The 20,564-nt window shown below is 45.9% G+C and overlaps 1 protein-coding gene across 4 annotated transcripts in view; it reads left to right on the forward strand.

Annotated features, from left to right (window-relative positions):
• LOC109881705 (mitogen-activated protein kinase 1) overlaps window positions 1-20,564 on the forward strand; it is a 55,658-nt gene that overhangs the window by 12,670 nt on the left and 22,424 nt on the right. For 3 of the 4 annotated variants that reach the window (XR_004207725.1, XR_004207723.1, XM_031816477.1), the window contains exon 2: window positions 16,683-16,940. Coding sequence is in view for 2 of the 4 variants with exons in the window: in XM_031816477.1 (XP_031672337.1) it covers window positions 16,683-16,940 (258 nt within the window). In the remaining 2 variants the exon portion in view is untranslated. The remainder of the gene's footprint in view (window positions 1-16,682; window positions 16,941-20,564) is intronic. The other variant, XM_031816486.1, reaches the window with a different exon arrangement.

The following is a 20,564-nucleotide window of genomic DNA, read 5'->3' on the forward strand; positions in this document are numbered from 1 at the left end:
GGGTCTCTGTTACCCATATTGTCTGGGTCTCTGTTACCCGTGCTGTCTAGCTGTCTGGGTCTCTGTTACCCGTGCTGTCTAGCTGTCTGGGTCTCTCTTACCCGTGCTGTCTAGCTGTCTGGGTCTCTGTTACCCGTGCTGTCTAGCTGTCTGGGTCTCTGTTACCCGTGCTGTCTAGCTGTCTGGGTCTCTGTTACCCGTGCTGTCTAGCTGTCTGGGTCTCTGTTACCTGTGCTGTCCAGCTGTCTGGGTCTCTGTTACCCATACTGTCTGGGTCTCTGTTACCTGTACTGTCTGGGTCTCTGTTACCCGTGCTGTCTGGGTCTCTGTTACCTGTACTGTCTGGGTCTCTGTTACCTGTACTGTCTGGGTCTCTGTTACCTGTACTGTCTAGCTGTCTGGGTCTCTGTTACCCATACTGTCTAGCTGTCTGGGTCTCTGTCTAATAAACCAGGTTTCCATCCAACTTCTTTAGGTGAGTAAAGTACATGTCGGATAGAAAATGTCATGACAGGCCTGATGGAAACAGATTTATTTTGGTGAACTAGAAACGTCGGTGGAAGTAAGTAGGCTTGGAGTCACGCAGGGACATGTTTAGTCCTCACACTACTGTGACTGGTCAAACCATGCAGTTTATTAGGCTACAGGTGGAATAAGTTAGGACTGTTTATTAGGCTACAGGTGGAATAAGTTAGGATAGTTTATTAGGCTACAGGTGGAATAAGTTAGGACAGTTTATTAGGCTACAGGTGGAATAAGTTAAGACTGTTTATTAGGCTACAGGTGGAATAAGTTAGGATAGTTTATTAGGCTACAGGTGGAATAAGTTAGGACTGTTTATTAGGCTACAGGTAGAATAAGTTAGGATAGTTTATTAGGCTACAGGTGGAGCACTGTGACTAGACTCTGGCTGTGTTTATATGGAGGGAGCACTGTGACTAGACTCTGGCTGTGTTTATATTTACATGGAGGGAGCACTGTGACTAGACTCTGGCTGTGTTTATATGGAGGGAGCACTGTGACTAGACTCTGGCTGTGTTTATATGGAGGGAGCACTGTGACTAGACTCTGGCTGGCTGTGTTTATATTTACATGGAGGGAGCACTGTGACTAGACTCTGGCTGTGTTTATATGGAGGGAGCACTGTGACTAGACTCTGGCTGTATTTACATGGAGGGAGCACTGTGACTAGACTCTGGCTGTATTTATATTTACATGGAGGGAGCACTGTGACTAGACTCTGGCTGTGTTTATATTTACATGGAGGGAGCACTGTGACTAGACTCTGGCTGTATTTATATTTACATGGAGGGAGCACTGTGACTAGACTCTGGCTGTGTTTATATGGAGGGAGCACTGTGACTAGACTCTGGCTGTGTTTATATTTACATGGAGGGAGCACTGTGACTAGACTCTGGCTGTGTTTATATGGAGGGAGCACTGTGACTAGACTCTGGCTGTGTTTATATTTACATGGAGGGAGCACTGTGACTAGACTCTGGCTGTGTTTATATTTACATGGAGGGAGCACTGTGACTAGACTCTGGCTGTGTTTATATTTACATGGAGGGAGCACTGTGACTAGACTCTGGCTGTGTTTACATGGAGGGAGCACTGTGACTAGACTCTGGCTGTGTTTATATTTACATGGAGGGAGCACTGTGACTAGACTCTGGCTGTGTTTATATTTACATGGAGGGAGCACTGTGACTAGACTCTGGCTGTGTTTATATTTACATGGAGGGAGCACTGTGACTAGACTCTGGCTGTGTTTACATGGAGGGAGCACTGTGACTAGACTCTGGCTGTGTTTATATTTACATGGAGGGAGCACTGTGACTAGACTCTGGCTGTGTTTACATGGAGGGAGCACTGTGACTAGACTCTGGCTGTGTTTATATTTACATGGAGGGAGCACTGTGACTAGACTCTGGCTGTGTTTATATTTACATGGAGGGAGCACTGTGACTAGACTCTGGCTGTATTTACATGGAGGGAGCACTGTGACTAGACTCTGGCTGTGTTTACATGGAGGGAGCACTGTGACTAGACTCTGGCTGTGTTTATATGGAGGGAGCACTGTGACTAGACTCTGGCTGTGTTTATATTTACATGGAGGGAGCACTGTGACTAGACTCTGGCTGTGTTTATATTTACATGGAGGGAGCACTGTGACTAGACTCTGGCTGTGTTTATATTTACATGGAGGGAGCACTGTGACTAGACTCTGGCTGTGTTTATATGGAGGGAGCACTGTGACTAGACTCTGGCTGTGTTTATATTTACATGGAGGGAGCACTGTGACTAGACTCTGGCTGTGTTTATATTTACATGGAGGGAGCACTGTGACTAGACTCTGGCTGTGTTTATATGGAGGGAGCACTGTGACTAGACTCTGGCTGTGTTTATATTTACATGGAGGGAGCACTGTGACTAGACTCTGGCTGTGTTTATATTTACATGGAGGGAGCACTGTGACTAGACTCTGGCTGTATTTACATGGAGGGAGCACTGTGACTAGACTCTGGCTGTGTTTATATTTACATGGAGGGAGCACTGTGACTAGACTCTGGCTGTGTTTATATTTACATGGAGGGAGCACTGTGACTAGACTCTGGCTGTGTTTATATTTACATGGAGGGAGCACTGTGACTAGACTCTGGCTGTATTTACATGGAGGGAGCACTGTGACTAGACTCTGGCTGTGTTTATATTTACATGGAGGGAGCACTGTGACTAGACTCTGGCTGTGTTTATATTTACATGGAGGGAGCACTGTGACTAGACTCTGGCTGTATTTATATTTACATGGAGGGAGCACTGTGACTAGACTCTGGCTGTGTTTACATGGAGGGAGCACTGTGACTAGACTCTGGCTGTATTTACATGGAGGGAGCACTGTGACTAGACTCTGGCTGTGTTTATATTTACATGGAGGGAGCACTGTGACTAGACTCTGGCTGTGTTTATATTTACATGGAGGGAGCACTGTGACTAGACTCTGGCTGGCTGTGTTTACATTTACATGGAGGGAGCACTGTGACTAGACTCTGGCTGTGTTTACATGGAGGGAGCACTGTGACTAGACTCTGGCTGTATTTATATTTACATGGAGGGAGCACTGTGACTAGACTCTGGCTGTGTTTACATGGAGGGAGCACTGTGACTAGACTCTGGCTGTATTTACATGGAGGGAGCACTGTGACTAGACTCTGGCTGTGTTTATATTTACATGGAGGGAGCACTGTGACTAGACTCTGGCTGTGTTTATATTTACATGGAGGGAGCACTGTGACTAGACTCTGGCTGTGTTTATATGGAGGGAGCACTGTGACTAGACTCTGGCTGTATTTATATGGAGGGAGCACTGTGACTAGACTCTGGCTGTGTTTATATTTACATGGAGGGAGCACTGTGACTAGACTCTGGCTGTGTTTATATGGAGGGAGCACTGTGACTAGACTCTGGCTGTGTTTATATTTACATGGAGGGAGCACTGTGACTAGACTCTGGCTGTGTTTATATTTACATGGAGGGAGCACTGTGACTAGACTCTGGCTGTGTTTATATTTACATGGAGGGAGCACTGTGACTAGACTCTGGCTGTGTTTATATGGAGGGAGCACTGTGACTAGACTCTGGCTGTGTTTATATGGAGGGAGCACTGTGACTAGACTCTGGCTGTGTTTATATTTACATGGAGGGAGCACTGTGACTAGACTCTGGCTGTGTTTATATGGAGGGAGCACTGTGACTAGACTCTGGCTGTGTTTATATTTACATGGAGGGAGCACTGTGACTAGACTCTGGCTGTATTTATATGGAGGGAGCACTGTGACTAGACTCTGGCTGTGTTTATATTTACATGGAGGGAGCACTGTGACTAGACTCTGGCTGTGTTTATATTTACATGGAGGGAGCACTGTGACTAGACTCTGGCTGTGTTTATATGGAGGGAGCACTGTGACTAGACTCTGGCTGTGTTTATATGGAGGGAGCACTGTGACTAGACTCTGGCTGTGTTTATATTTACATGGAGGGAGCACTGTGACTAGACTCTGGCTGTGTTTATATGGAGGGAGCACTGTGACTAGACTCTGGCTGTGTTTATATTTACATGGAGGGAGCACTGTGACTAGACTCTGGCTGTATTTATATGGAGGGAGCACTGTGACTAGACTCTGGCTGTGTTTATATTTACATGGAGGGAGCACTGTGACTAGACTCTGGCTGTGTTTATATTTACATGGAGGGAGCACTGTGACTAGACTCTGGCTGTGTTTATATGGAGGGAGCACTGTGACTAGACTCTGGCTGTGTTTATATTTACATGGAGGGAGCACTGTGACTAGACTCTGGCTGTGTTTATATGGAGGGAGCACTGTGACTAGACTCTGGCTGTGTTTATATTTACATGGAGGGAGCACTGTGACTAGACTCTGGCTGTGTTTACATGGAGGGAGCACTGTGACTAGACTCTGGCTGTGTTTACATGGAGGGAGCACTGTGACTAGACTCTGGCTGTGTTTATATTTACATGGAGGGAGCACTGTGACTAGACTCTGGCTGTGTTTATATGGAGGGAGCACTGTGACTAGACTCTGGCTGTGTTTATATTTACATGGAGGGAGCACTGTGACTAGACTCTGGCTGTGTTTATATTTACATGGAGGGAGCACTGTGACTAGACTCTGGCTGTGTTTATATTTACATGGAGGGAGCACTGTGACTAGACTCTGGCTGTGTTTATATTTACATGGAGGGAGCACTGTGACTAGACTCTGGCTGTGTTTACATGGAGGGAGCACTGTGACTAGACTCTGGCTGTGTTTATATTTACATGGAGGGAGCACTGTGACTAGACTCTGGCTGTATTTATATGGAGGGAGCACTGTGACTAGACTCTGGCTGTGTTTATATTTACATGGAGGGAGCACTGTGACTAGACTCTGGCTGTGTTTATATGGAGGGAGCACTGTGACTAGACTCTGGCTGTGTTTATATTTACATGGAGGGAGCACTGTGACTAGACTCTGGCTGTATTTATATGGAGGGAGCACTGTGACTAGACTCTGGCTGTGTTTATATTTACATGGAGGGAGCACTGTGACTAGACTCTGGCTGTGTTTATATTTACATGGAGGGAGCACTGTGACTAGACTCTGGCTGTGTTTATATGGAGGGAGCACTGTGACTAGACTCTGGCTGTGTTTATATTTACATGGAGGGAGCACTGTGACTAGACTCTGGCTGTGTTTATATGGAGGGAGCACTGTGACTAGACTCTGGCTGTGTTTATATTTACATGGAGGGAGCACTGTGACTAGACTCTGGCTGTGTTTACATGGAGGGAGCACTGTGACTAGACTCTGGCTGTGTTTACATGGAGGGAGCACTGTGACTAGACTCTGGCTGTGTTTATATTTACATGGAGGGAGCACTGTGACTAGACTCTGGCTGTGTTTATATGGAGGGAGCACTGTGACTAGACTCTGGCTGTGTTTATATTTACATGGAGGGAGCACTGTGACTAGACTCTGGCTGTGTTTATATTTACATGGAGGGAGCACTGTGACTAGACTCTGGCTGTGTTTATATTTACATGGAGGGAGCACTGTGACTAGACTCTGGCTGTGTTTATATTTACATGGAGGGAGCACTGTGACTAGACTCTGGCTGTGTTTATATGGAGGGAGCACTGTGACTAGACTCTGGCTGTGTTTACATGGAGGGAGCACTGTGACTAGACTCTGCCTGTGTTTATATGGAGGGAGCACTGTGACTAGACTCTGGCTGTGTTTATATTTACATGGAGGGAGCACTGTGACTAGACTCTGGCTGTGTTTATATTTACATGGAGGGAGCACTGTGACTAGACTCTGGCTGTGTTTACATGGAGGGAGCACTGTGACTAGACTCTGGCTGTGTTTACATGGAGGGAGCACTGTGACTAGACTCTGGCTGTATTTACATGGAGGGAGCACTGTGACTAGACTCTGGCTGTGTTTACATGGAGGGAGCACTGTGACTAGACTCTGGCTGTGTTTATATGGAGGGAGCACTGTGACTAGACTCTGGCTGTGTTTATATTTACATGGAGGGAGCACTGTGACTAGACTCTGGCTGTGTTTATATTTACATGGAGGGAGCACTGTGACTAGACTCTGGCTGTGTTTATATGGAGGGAGCACTGTGACTAGACTCTGGCTGTGTTTATATTTACATGGAGGGAGCACTGTGACTAGACTCTGGCTGTGTTTATATTTACATGGAGGGAGCACTGTGACTAGACTCTGGCTGTGTTTATATTTACATGGAGGGAGCACTGTGACTAGACTCTGGCTGTGTTTATATTTACATGGAGGGAGCACTGTGACTAGACTCTGGCTGTGTTTATATGGAGGGAGCACTGTGACTAGACTCTGGCTGTGTTTACATGGAGGGAGCACTGTGACTAGACTCTGCCTGTGTTTATATGGAGGGAGCACTGTGACTAGACTCTGGCTGTGTTTATATTTACATGGAGGGAGCACTGTGACTAGACTCTGGCTGTGTTTATATTTACATGGAGGGAGCACTGTGACTAGACTCTGGCTGTGTTTACATGGAGGGAGCACTGTGACTAGACTCTGGCTGTGTTTACATGGAGGGAGCACTGTGACTAGACTCTGGCTGTATTTACATGGAGGGAGCACTGTGACTAGACTCTGGCTGTGTTTACATGGAGGGAGCACTGTGACTAGACTCTGGCTGTGTTTATATGGAGGGAGCACTGTGACTAGACTCTGGCTGTGTTTATATTTACATGGAGGGAGCACTGTGACTAGACTCTGGCTGTGTTTATATTTACATGGAGGGAGCACTGTGACTAGACTCTGGCTGTGTTTATATGGAGGGAGCACTGTGACTAGACTCTGGCTCACTGGGACTAGATCCATGTCTCCTGTAGCGTTAGTTTGTTTATCTGGATCATATGGGATCATATGTACAGTTGTAATTTATCCTAGAAATGCATGGCATTTTTGGGCTTGATGTTTTTCAGAGGTGTTGGCGATAGCTCTGAAAAATGTTTCCAAAGTGGGGCAGCCAATTCCACAAGGTGTCGCAGCGCCCCGCGTACATTTTTTGGGTAGAACCCAGGAGTGTGTGTTTGTCCGAGCGTGTTTGTACAAGTGTGTGTATGTGTGTATGTGTCTGTCTGTCCTGCGATGACGTAAGGAGGCTGGAATGTACCCTAGATCCCTGGTGTGTTCCAGTGTGTGAGCTGTATCAGTGAGAGCTTCCTGTGGACAGCCAGCCACCTCTTCTCCCCTTCGATAACATGGATTCATGTCAGTTGAGTTCATAAAGTCTCACTGGTCATCTCTGTCCTGGCTGGATGAGGCAGTTCTGGGATCCAGCCAATACAGTCCCAGTGAGTCAATACAAGGTATAAACTGTCCCTTAATCTGATAATAGAGTTTATGGATTAGCTGTTCAATGTCTCTGAATGAGATCATATTATCCCTGAAGTCAGGTCAGGACAAGAGGAAGTTGTTGTGGCTGACACCTCAACACCAACCAACCAGGGTGTAGTCACTAGAAACCAAACCGGGAGGGAGGGCCCTACCTGAATTTGTCCAATAAGAATCTCTCGTTTTTTGTTGCATAACATTTTACGTGGCAAAAAAAGGTGGTAAGTCGTAGCTAGCGATGTTAGAGGCGGAACCACGCTCGCGATGTTAGAGGCGGAACCTGGGTTTAATGTGGGGCTTTAATCCATCTGTAACTGCCAGTAGAGAAGGGTTTAATGTGGGGCTTTAATCCAGCTGTAACTGCCAGTAGAGAAGGGTTTAATGTGGGGCTTTAATCCAGTTGTCACTGCCAGTAGAGAAGGGTTTAATGTGGGGCTTTAATCCAGCTGTAACTGCCAGTAGAGAAGGGTTTAATGTGGGGCTTTAATCCAGCTGTAACTGCCAGTAGAGAAGGGTTTAATGTGGGGCTTTAATCCAGCTGTAACTGCCAGTAGAGAAGGGTTTAATGTGGGGCTTTAATCCAGCTGTAACTGCCAGTAGAGAAGGGTTTAATGTGGGGCTTTAATCCAGCTGTAACTGCCAGTAGAGAAGGGTTTAATGTGGGGCTTTAATCCAGTTGTCACTGCCAGTAGAGAAGGGTTTAATGTGGGGCTTTAAACCAGCTGTAACTGCCAGTAGAGAAGGGTTTAATGTGGGGCTTTAATCCAGCTGTAACTGCCAGTAGAGAAGGGTTTAATGTGGGGCTTTAATCCAGCTGTAACTGCCAGTAGAGAAGGGTTTAATGTGGGGCTTTAATCCAGCTGTCACTGCCAGTAGAGAAGGGTTTAATGTGGGGCTTTAATCCACCTGTAACTGCCAGTAGAGAAGGGTTTAATGTGGGGCTTTAATCCAGTTGTCACTGCCAGTAGAGAAGGGTTTAATGTGGGGCTTTAATCCAGTTGTCACTGCCAGTAGAGAAGGGTTTAATATGGGGCTTTAATCCAGCTGTAACTGCCAGTAGAGAAGGGTTTAATGTGGGGCTTTAATCCAGCTGTAACTGCCAGTAGAGAAGGGTTTAATGTGGGGCTTTAATCCAGCTGTAACTGCCAGTAGAGAAGGGTTTAATGTGGGGCTTTAATCCAGCTGTAACTGCCAGTAGAGAAGGGTTTAATGTGGGGCTTTAATCCAGCTGTAACTGCCAGTAGAGAAGGGTTTCATGTGGGGCTTTAATCCAGCTGTAACTGCCAGTAGAGAAGGGTTTAATGTGGGGCTTTAATCCAGCTGTAACTGCCAGTAGAGAAGGGTTTAATGTGGGGCTTTAATCCAGCTGTAACTGCCAGTAGAGAAGGGTTTAATGTGGGGCTTTAATCCAGTTGTCACTGCCAGTAGAGAAGGGTTTAATGTGGGGCTTTAATCCAGCTGTAACTGCCAGTAGAGAAGGGTTTAATGTGGGGCTTTAATCCAGTTGTAACTGCCAGTAGAGAAGGGTTTAATGTGGGGCTTTAATCCAGTTGTCACTGCCAGTAGATAAGGGTTTAATGTGGGGCTTTAATCCAGCTGTAACTGCCAGTAGAGAAGGGTTTCATGTGGGGCTTTAATCCAGCTGTAACTGCCAGTAGAGAAGGGTTTAATGTGGGGCTTTAATCCAGCTGTAACTGCCAGTAGAGAAGGGTTTAATGTGGGACTTTAATCCAGCTGTAACTGCCAGTAGAGAAGGGTTTAATGTGGGCCTTTAATCCAGCTGTAACTGCCAGTAGAGAAGGGTTTAATGTGGGGCTTTAATCCAGCTGTAACTGCCAGTAGAGAAGGGTTTAATGTGGGGCTTTAATCCAGCTGTAACTGCCAGTAGAGAAGGGTTTAATGTGGGGCTTTAATCCAGTTGTCACTGCCAGTAGAGAAGGGTTTAATGTGGGGCTTTAATCCAGCTATCACTGCTATTTATTTTATTTTATAAACAGGGTGATTTCAATCCTGAATGCTGATTGGCTGACATTCATGATTGACATTCATGGTATATCAGACCGTATACCACGGGTAACTGCTCTAATTTCGTTGGTTGAGGCACCTCGGGGGTTTGTGATATATGGTCAATATACCACAGCTAAGGGCAGTGTCCAGGCCTTAGTTCTTAAGTAAACCACTGACTCTCTGGTGTGGTCTGTTCTGTGTGCTTCGATGTAGTAGGGTTAATGAGGGTATTGACAAGTGAACCACAGGACCCTGTGTATGTGTGTGTCACTCCCAGTCTCAGCCAGAGAGAGCTGATTGTGGTAACCAAATCAAATCAAATCAAATCAAATTTATTTATATAGCCCTTCGTACATCAGCTGATATCTCAAAGTGCTGTACAGAAACCCAGCCTAAAACCCCAAACAGCAAGCAATGCAGGTGGAGAAGCACGGTGGCTAGGAAAAACTCCCTAGAAAGGCCAATACCTAGGAAGAAACCTAGAGAGGAACCAGGCTATGTGGGGTGGCCAGTCCTCTTCTGGCTGTAACCACAGAATTAAAATGGAACACGCAATCACTCATGTGTCCTAGGAAACCGTTTTTACTAAAGCAGTTGTCACAAAGTAATGTACGTCACATGGCCAAAAGTATGTGGACACCCTTTCAAATTAGTGGTTCTATTTCAGCCACACCCGTTGCTGACCGGTGTAATCTCCATAGACAAACATTGTCAGTAGAATGGCCTTACAGAAGAGATCAGTCACTTTCAACGTGGCACCGTCATAGGATGCCACCTTTCCAACAAGTCAGTGTGTCAAATTTCTGCCCTGGTCAACTGTAAGTGCTGTTATTGTGAAGTGGAAACGTTTAGGAGCATAAGACGAAGTTGTAGGCCACACAAGCTCACAGAACAGGGACCACAGAGTGCTGAAGCACTTAAAAATGGTCTATCCTCTCTGAATGGTAGGAAGGCCTTGCAGCAATGTTCCAACATCTAGTGGATTTAAATGTTTAATAATCTTTTAAATTATAGTTTTATATATATATATAACTAACTAACTAGTTAAGAACAAATTCTTATTTACAATGACTGACTACACCAGCCAAACCCGGACGACGCTGGGCCAATTGTGCGCCGCTCTATGGGACTCCCAATCACAGCCGGATGTGATACAGCCTGGATTTGAACCAGGGTGTATTTAGTGACGCCTTTTGCACTGAGATGCAGTGCCTTAGAATGCTGCGTCCATGTTGCAGCCACCATGATGCTTGAAATAATGGCGAATGGTACTCAGTAATGTGTTGGATTTGTCCCAAACATAAACGGATGTATTTGGGACATAAAGTGAATTGCTTTGCCACATTTTTGCAGTATTACGATAGTGCCTTGTTGCCAACAGGAGGCTTGTTTTGCAATATTTTTTATTGTGTACAGGCTTCATTTTCACTCTGTCATTTAGGTTATTAGTATTGTGGAGTAACGACAATGTTGTTGATCCATCCTCAGTTTTCTCCCATCACAGCCATCCAACTGTTTTGAAGTCACCATTGGCCTCATGGTGAAATCCCTGAGCGGTTTCCTTCCTCTCCGGCAACAGAGTTAAGGCGTCACCATGCTTCAGTTCGGCTGGCGCCTGCTGAACAAGTGTGCTCGTATATTCCCTTAAGGCCTCCACTTGAAAAATGGGCAATAGTACTGTTTTGTCCATTTTAGAGATTCCGTAGCCAGTATACAAGTATTTCTTAGTCAAACAAAAATATTAAAGCAACATGCAACAATTTCAAAGATTTTACTGTGTTACAGTTCATATAGGTTTTAATCTATGGATTTCACATGACTAGGAGTACAGATATGCATCTGTTGATCACAGATACCTTAAAAAGGTAGGGGTGTGGATCAGAAAACCAGTCAGTATCTGGTGTGACCATCTGCCTCGTGCAGCGCGTGACACATCTCCTTCACATAGAGTTGATCAGGCTGTTGACTCTGGCCTGTGGAATGTTGTCCCACTCCTCTTCAATGGCTGTGGAAGTTTATGGATATTGGTGGGAACTGGAACACGTTGTCGTACACATCGATCCAGAGCATCCCAAACATGCATCCAGGAATTGTGTACAGATCCTTGTGACATGGAGCCGTGCATTATCATGCTGAAACATGAGGTGACGGCAGCGGATGAATGGCACATCAATGAGCCTCAGGATCTTGTTACAGTATGTCTCTGCATTCGAATTGCCATTGATAAAATGCAATTGGTGTTCGTTGTCTGTAGCTTATGCCTGCCCATACCACAACCCCACTGCCACCATGGGGCACTCTGTTCACAACGTTGACATCAGCAAACTGCTCTCCCACACGATACCATACACGCCGTCTGCCATCTGCCTGGTACAGTTGAAACCAAGATTCATCCGTAAAGATCACACTTCTCTAGCCAGACAGTGACCATCGAAGGTGAGCATTTTCCCACTGAAGTCGGTTACGACGCTGAACTGCAGTCAGGTCAAGACCCTGGTGAGGACGACGAGCACACAGCTGAGCTTCCCTGAGACGTTTTCTGATAGTTTGTGCAGACATTCTAGCTAACTGGCTATAATGGCAGCCAAGGACATTCGCTTATTTTCCACAGATGACATGAAAAACCTTTCATAGCAAAATATACCTTGCTCGCTAACTTCCTTTGCTTGTAGCTTGCTTCTCATCTACTGGTGTTGGCTTGCTTCTCATCTACTGGTGTTGGCTTGCTTCTCATCTACTGGTGTTGGCTTGCTTCTCATCTACTGGTGTTGGCTTGCTAGCTGACAAGTTGTTTGTCCTGGTTTTTGAACTCTGAGATTCAGCTGAAAAGATGTTCGCCTTGTCAGAAACACTACAGAAAATGATCACGTCTTAGGTTCTATAGAAGTAGAACACTAGAATGGCCATGAACCTTCTTATGACGGTCCAAAGGTTAGCCATTGTGGTCAGGGAGTTGGTCAACCATGGTTTTCCAATGCTGTGGTAAAATATTGTGTAAAACAATGAATGTGAAGAATTTATGTGCACTGAATGTGTTAGCTAGCTAGCCAGACATTTTTTGAGAAATAAGTCCATCATTTTTTTAAATTAACTGCCAATATTGAAACAACGCTGTCCATCCACAGCCAGACACTGGCTGACATCAGTTGATGATGGGACTTAGACAAGTTGGAAATGCTGATGATATTGTATCATATAACGACACTCACAGCTTTTTAAGAAAACATTCTGTTTACAAATATTTTGGAGACTATTTATACAGGTTTGTATAAACAGTATTTATACTTATATTACAATATTTTAGGTTGACTATAATTCCTTTCCATAATCTCTGATACATCACATGCCTTTATTTTCCTGCATAAGTAAAATCAGGAAATGAATCACCTCTTTCTGATGACCCTAATGCTAACTGTACCTTATAAAAGAAATTAAATCTGGTATAGTGATTCTCTGTCATGGCCATATGGATCATGACTAGAGGTGGGGAGTGTTGTGTTGATTTGGGAATTTTCATCGACATAGGTGTCATATCGACTAAGATGTGACGGTAGGAACATTTTTAATAGACCCAATCAATCCAATTCCCTGCTATAGTCGCACAGATGATTTAACTGTGTATGGAGGATGCTATGCTAAACCTGCTGGCAGGGTTGAGCTTTCTCCCCTCCTCCCCCTTCCACATCGTCATAGCAATGGGCTGTTGCATAATCCACCACACTGGCTGCAATATCTAAGGCCTTGTACTCTGTTTCCATGGAAACACTACCACCTCTTCCTTTCTCTCTGTCCTCTTTCTCATCTCTCTCAATTCAATTTACTTTCAATTTCAGGGCTTTATTCGCACGGGAAACATATGTTAACATTTCTCTTCTCTCTCCCTCTCTTTCTCTCCTCTCTCTCCTCTCTTTCGCTCTCCTCTCTTTCGCTCTCCTCTCTTTCTCTCCTCTCCTCTCTTTCTCTCTCCTCTCTTTCTCGCTCTCCTCTCTTTCTCGCTCTCCTCTCTTTCTCGCTCTCCTCTCTTTCTCGCTCTCCTCTCTTTCTCGCTCTCCTCTCTTTCTCGCTCTCCTCTCTTTCTCGCTCTCCTCTCTTTCTCGCTCTCCTCTCTTTCTCGCTCTCCTCTCTTTCTCGCTCTCCTCTCTTTCTCGCTCTCCTCTCTTTCTCGCTCTCCTCTCTTTCTCGCTCTCCTCTCTTTCTCGCTCTCCTCTCTTTCTCGCTCTCCTCTCTTTCTCGCTCTCCTCTCTTTCTCTCTCCTCTCTTTCGCTCTCCTCTTTCGCTCTCCTCTCTTTCGCTCTCCTCTTTCGCTCTCCTCTCTTTCGCTCTCCTCTTTTTCTTTCTCTCTCTCCTCTTCTCTCTCTCTCTCCTCTTCTCTCTCTCCCTCCCTCTCTCTTTCTCTCTCCTCTCTTTCGCTCCTATCTCCTTTATTTCTCTCCTCTCTCAATTCAATTTAAGGGGCTTTATTTACATGGGAAACATGTTTACATTGCTTAAGCTATTTAAATAGATAATAAACAAAAGTGAAATAAACCATAAAAAATAAACAGTAAACATTACACTCACAAAAGATTCAAAGGAATAAAGACATTTCAAATGTCAGATTATGCGCAAATAGTTCAAGTACAAAAGGGAAAATAAATAAGCATAACTATGTCTTCTATTTACAATGGTGTTTGTTCTTCACTGGTTGCTCTTTTCTTGTGGCAACAGGTCACACATCTTGCTGCTGTGATGGCACACTGGTATTCGAATTTTGTGGGTCTGTGTAATCTGATGAAAATATGTCTCTCTCATATGGTCATACATTTGATAGGAAGTGAGGAAGTGCAGCTCAGTTTCCACCTCATTTTGTGGGCGGTGTGCACATAGCCTGTCTTCTCTTGAGAGCCAGGTCTGCTTACAGCTGCCTTTCTCAATAGCAAGGCTATGCTCACTGATGTCTGTACGTAGTCAAAGCTTTCCTTAACTTTGTCAGTCACAGTGATCAGATTTTCTGCCGCTGTGTACTCTGTTTAGAACCTGTGAACCTGTGATGTTCATGTTTAGGCCGAGGTATGTATAGTTTTGTGTGCTCTTGGGCAACAGTGTCTAGATAGAATTTGTATTTATGTTCCTGGTAACTGGACCTTTTTTGGAACACCATTATTTTAGTCTTACTGAGATTTACTGTCAGGGCCCAGGTCTGACAGAATCTGTGCAGAAGATCTAGGTGCTGCTGTTGGCCCTCCTTGGTTGGTGACAGATCTAGGTGCTGCTGTAGGCCCTCCTTGGTTGGTGACAGATCTAGGTGCTGCTGTAGGCCCTCCTTGGTTGGTGACAGATCTAGGTGCTGCTGTAGGCCCTCCTTGGTTGGTGACAGATCTAGGTGCTGCTGTAGGCCCTCCTTGGTTGGGGACAGAAGCACCAGATCATCAGCGAACAGTAGACAGGGCCTGGACTCGAACCCAGGATCTCTAATGACACAGCGATACAGTGGTTGGGGACAGATCTAGGTGCTGCTGTAGACCTTCCTTGGTTGGTGACAGAAGCACCAGATCATCAGCGAACAGTAGACAGGGCCTGGACTCGAACCCAGGATCTCTAATGACACATCGATACAGTGTCGTAGACCACTGCTCCACTCAGGAGGCCCCAGTGTCCCCACAGATGAGCACATTTCCCTGGGCCTGGAAATGGCACGTATCTTCCTCAAGGGTGGGGAAGATCTCCTCTGAGTAATATGGGGATTCTGAGGGGGGATATATATTGTGCAAAGGAACATATCTTTCTGTCAGTCCAAGTTCTTTTTTCAGTTTTAACCAAATGTGATATTTGCCGATTTTGATGGGATCAATTTGATTTTGTATTTGGGTTTTGTACCAAATGATCAGTCCTCCAGAGTCTCTGCCTCTATTGACAGAGCTGTGTTTCTGTGACGGCACAATGACCTCTCTGTAGCTTGTGGGGCAGTTAGGCTGACATTTGTCACTAACACCATGTCTCCTGCAGAATGATGACGTCAACATCTTTCAGATGTTTGTTGAACTTCAGTGCTAAACTCTTCAGTCCAAAGGTTGATGAGTTTAGGGCCTGAATGTTCCACATGCTGACTGATAGTGATTTCATGTTGCAAAAAGAAAGAACAGCACAGTCAACAAGAACAGCACAGTCAACAAGAACAGCACAGTCAACAACTCAGTAGTTAGTAGTTACTGTATTTCTAAGAGATTAACTGACTAACTTCCTCTCTCGCCACCAGCTCTCTCTCAAACCCCCCCCCCCCCGCTCTCTCTAAACCCCCCCCCCCCCCGCTCCCTCTCTAACCCCCCCCCCCCCCCCCCGCTCTCTCTCTAACCCCCCCCCCCGCTCTCTCTCTAACCCCCCCCCGCTCTCTCTCTAACCCCCTCTCTCTCTCTAACCCCCCTCTCTCTCTCTAACCCCCCCCCGCTCTCTCTCTAACCCCCCCCCCCCCCCGCTCTCTCTAACCCCCCTCTCTCTCTCTAACGAACCCCCCCCCCCCGCTCTCTCTCTAACCCCCCCCGCTCTCTCTCTAACCCCCCCCCCCGCTCTCTCTCTAACCCCCCCCGCTCTCTCTCTAACCCCCCCCCCGCTCTCTCTCTAACCCCCCATCTCTTTAACCCCCCTCTCTCTCTAACCCCCCATCTCTTTAACCCCCATCTCTTTAACCCCCCTCTCTCTCTAACCCCCCCTCTCTCTCTAACCCCCCCTCTCTCTCTAACCCCCCCTCTCTCTCTAACCCCCCCTCGCTCTCTCTAACCCCCCCGCTCTCTCTCTACCCCCCCCCGCTCTCTCTCTAACCCCCCTCTCTCTCTCTAACCCCCATCTCTTTAACCCCCCTCTCTCTCTCTAACCCCCCATCTCTTTAACCCCCCTCTCTCTCTAACCCCCCCTCTCTCTAACCCCCCATCTCTTTAACCCCCTCTCTCTAACCCCCCCTCTCTCTAACCCCCCCTCTCTCTAACCCCCCATCTCTTTAACCCCCCTCTCTCTCTAACCCCCCCCCTCTCTCTAACCCCCCTCTCTCTCTAACCCCCCCCCTCTCTCTAACCCCCCCTCTCTCTAACCCCCCCTCTCTCTAACCCCCCCTGTCTCTCTCTAACCCCTCTCTCTCTAACCCCCCCTGTCTCTCTCTCACCCTCTCTCTCTAACCCCCCCTCTCTCTCTAACCCCCCCTCTCTCCAGCTCTGACTCTAACCTCCTCTCTCTCTCTCTCTCCATCCCCAGCTCTGCATATTGCCGTGACAACAAGGTCCGCGTGGCGATTAAGAAGATCAGTCCGTTTGAGCACCAGACATACTGCCAGAGGACTCTGAGAGAGATTAAGATTCTGCTGCGTTTCAAACATGAGAACATCATCAGCATCAACGACATCATCCGCATGCCCTCCATCCACCAGATGAAGGATGTGTATCCTTTACCTGATGTTATTTATCATGTCAACGACATCATCCGCATGCCCTCCATCCACCAGATGAAGGATGTGTATCTTTTACAGCCTGATGTTATTTATCATGTCATCCGCACGTAGTCAGGATGTTAGTCAGACTTGGATCATCTTTATCTTGTGATTCTCTCTCTCTCTCACATTCTGACAATTCCATTTCAATTTAAGGGCTTTATTGGCATGGGAAACATGTTTACATTGCCAAATCAAGTGAAGTAGATAACTTTTAAATTGTATTGTTTATTAACATTACACTCACAACAGTTCCAAAATAATAAAGACATTTTAAATGTCATATGTGAAAATGGTAAAAGTGTATAAACATAAATATAGGTTGTATTTAGAATGGTGTTCTTCACTGGTTGCCCTTTTCTTGTGGCAACAGGTCACACATATTGCTGCTGTGATGCACACTGTGGTATTTCACCCAGTAGATATGGGAGTTTATCAAAATTGGATTTGTTTGTGGATCTGTGTAATCTGAGGGAAATGTGTCTCTAATATGGTTATACTTTGGGCAGGAGGTTAGGAAGTGCAGCTCAGTTTCCACCTCATTTTGTGGTCAGTGTTGCACATAGCCTGTCTTCTCTTGAGAGCCATGTCTGCCTACGATGACATTTTACAATAGCAAGGCTATGCTCACTGAGTCTGTACATAGTCAAAGCTTTCCTTAATTTTGGTTCAGTCACAGTGGACAGGTATTCTGCCGCTGTGTACTCTCTGTTTAGGGCCAAATAGCATTCTAATTTACTCCGTTTTTTGTTAATTCTTTCCAATGTGTCAAGTAATTATCTTTTTGTTTTCTCATGATTTGGTTGGGTCTAATTGTGCTGCTGTCCTGGGGCTCTGTGCGGTCTGTTTGTGTTTGTGAACAGAGCCCCAGGACCAGCTTGCTTAGGAGTCCTCTTCTCCAGGTTCATCTCTCTGTAGGTGATGGCTTTGTTATGGAAGGTTTGGGAATCTCTTCCTTTTAGGTGGTTATAGAATTTAACGGCTCTTTTCTGGATTTTGATAATAAGTGGGTATTGGCCCAATTCTGCTCTGCATGCATTATTTGGTGTTTTACGTACACTGAGGATATTGTTGCAGAATCCTGCATGCAGAGTCTCAATTGGGTGTTTGTCATTGTGTGAATTCATGGTTGTTGAGCGGACCCCAGACCTCATAACCATGAAGGGCAATGGGTTCTATAACTGATTCAAGTATCTTTAGCCAAATCCTAATTGGTATGTTAAATTTTATGTTCTTTTTGATGGCATAGAAGACTTGCCTTGTCTCTCAGATCGTTCACAACTCTGTGGCGCTGATGTTTACGCCAACGTATGTATCGTTTTTTGTGTGCTCTAGGGCAAAGGTTTCTAGATGGAATTTGTATTTGTTGTCCTGTCAACTTGACCTTTTTTGGAACACCATTATTTTGGTCTTACTGAGATTTACTGTCAGGGCCCAGGTCTGGCAGAATCTGTGCATAAGATCTAGGTGCTGCTGTAGGCCCTCCTTGGTTGGTGACAGAAGCACCAGATCATCAGCAAACAGCAGACATTTGACTTCAGATTCTAGCAGGGGGAGGCCGGGTGCTGCAGACTGTTCTAGTGTCCTCGCCAATTCGTTGATAAAAATGTTGGAGAGGGTGGGGCTTAAGCTGCATCCCTGCCTCACCCCACGACCCTGTGGGAAGAAATGTGTGTTTCTTTACATGGATTTTATAATGTTGTATGTTTTTCCCCCAACACAACTTTCCATCAATTTGTATAGCAGATCCTCAAGCCAAATTGAGTCTAAAGCTCTTTTGAATTCAACGAACATGAGAAGACTTTGCCTTTGTTTTGGTTTGTTTGTTTGTCAATTAGGGTGTGCAGGGTGAATACGTGGTCTGTCGTACAGTAATTTGGTAAAAAGACAATTTGATATTTGTTCTGTACATTGTGTTCACTGAGGAAATGTATGAGTCTGCTGTTAATGATAATGCAGAGGATTTTCCCAAGGTTGCTGTTGATGCCTATCCCACAGTTATTATTTGTCTCCCCTTTTGTGGATTGGGGTGATCAGTCCTTGGTTCCAAATATTGGGGAAGATGCCAGAGCCAAGGATGATGTTAGTTTTAGTATAGCCAAATGGAATTTGTGGTCTGTATATTTGATCATTTCATTAAGGATACCATCAACACCTCATGCCTTTTTGGGTTGTGGGGTTTGTCCTGTAGTTCATCCAATGTAATTGGAGAATCCACTGTGTTCTGGTAGTCTTTAATAGTTGATTCTAAGATTTGTATTCGATCATATAAAGAAACGAAACGTCCTCTCACTGTCAATTGAATGAATGAACATAAGATTCAACAACTGAGACATAAACTGAACAAGTTCCACAGACATGTGACTAACAGAAATTGAATAATGTGTCCCTGAACAAAGGGGGGGTCAAGATCAAAAGTAACAGTCAGTATCTGGTGTGGCCACCGGCTGCATTAAATACTGCAGTGCATCTCCTCATCTTGGACTGCACCAGATTTGCCAGTTCTTGCTTTGAGATGTTACACCGCTCTTCCACCAAGGCACCTGCAAGTTCCCGGACATTTCTGGGGGGAATGGCCCTAGCCCTCACCCTCCGATCCAACAGGTCCCAGACGTGCTCAATGGGATTGAGATCCGAGCTCTTTGCTGGCCATGGCAGAACACTGACATTTCTGTCTTGCAGAAAATCACAAACAGAACGAGCAGTATGGCTGGTGGCATTGTCATGCTGGAGGGTCATGTCAGGATGAGCCTGCAGGAAGGGTACCACATGAGGGAAGAGGACGTCTTCCCTGTAACGCACAGCGTGGAGATTGCCTGCAATGACAACAAGCTCAGTCCGATGATGCTGGGGCACACCGCCCCAGACCATGACGGACCCACCACCTCCAAATCGATCCCGCTCCAGATTACAGGCCTCGGTGTAACGCTCATTCATTCGACGATAAACGCAACTCTGACCATCACCCCTGATGAGACAAACCCGTGACTCGTCAGTGAAGAGCACTTTTTGCCAATCCTGTCTGCTCCTGCAACGGTGGGTTAGTTCCCATAGGCGACGTTGTTGCCGGTGATGTCTGGTGAGGACCTGCCTTACAACAGGCCTACAAGCCCTCAGTCCAGCCTCTCTCAGCCTATTGCGGACAGTCTGAGCACTGATGAAGGGATTGTGCGTTCCTGGTGTAACTCGGGCAGTTGTTGTTGCCATCCTGTACCTGTCCCGCAGGTGTGATGTTCGGATGTACCGATCCTGTGCAGGTGTTGTTACACGTGGTCTGCCACTGCGAGGACGATCAGTTGTCCTTCCTGTCTCCCTGTAGCTCTGTCTTAGGCGTCTCACAGTACGGACATTGCAATTTATTGCCCTGGCCACATCTGCAGTTCTCATGCCTCCTTGCAGCATTCCTAAGGAATGTTCACGCAGATGAGCAGGGACCCTGGGCATCTTTCTTTTGGTGTTTGTCAGAGTCAGTAGAAAGGCCTCTTTAGTGTCCTAAGTTTTCATAACTGTGACCTTAATTGCCTACCGTCTGTAAGCTGTCAGCATCTTCACGGCCGTTCCACAGGTCCATGTTCATTAATAATTGTTTATGGTTCATTGAACAAGCATGGGAAACAGTGTTTAAACCCTTTACAATTAATATTGTAAAG

Source organism: Oncorhynchus kisutch, linkage group LG3 (genome assembly GCF_002021735.2).
Source record: "Oncorhynchus kisutch isolate 150728-3 linkage group LG3, Okis_V2, whole genome shotgun sequence".
Taxonomy (NCBI): Eukaryota; Metazoa; Chordata; class Actinopteri; order Salmoniformes; family Salmonidae; genus Oncorhynchus; species Oncorhynchus kisutch.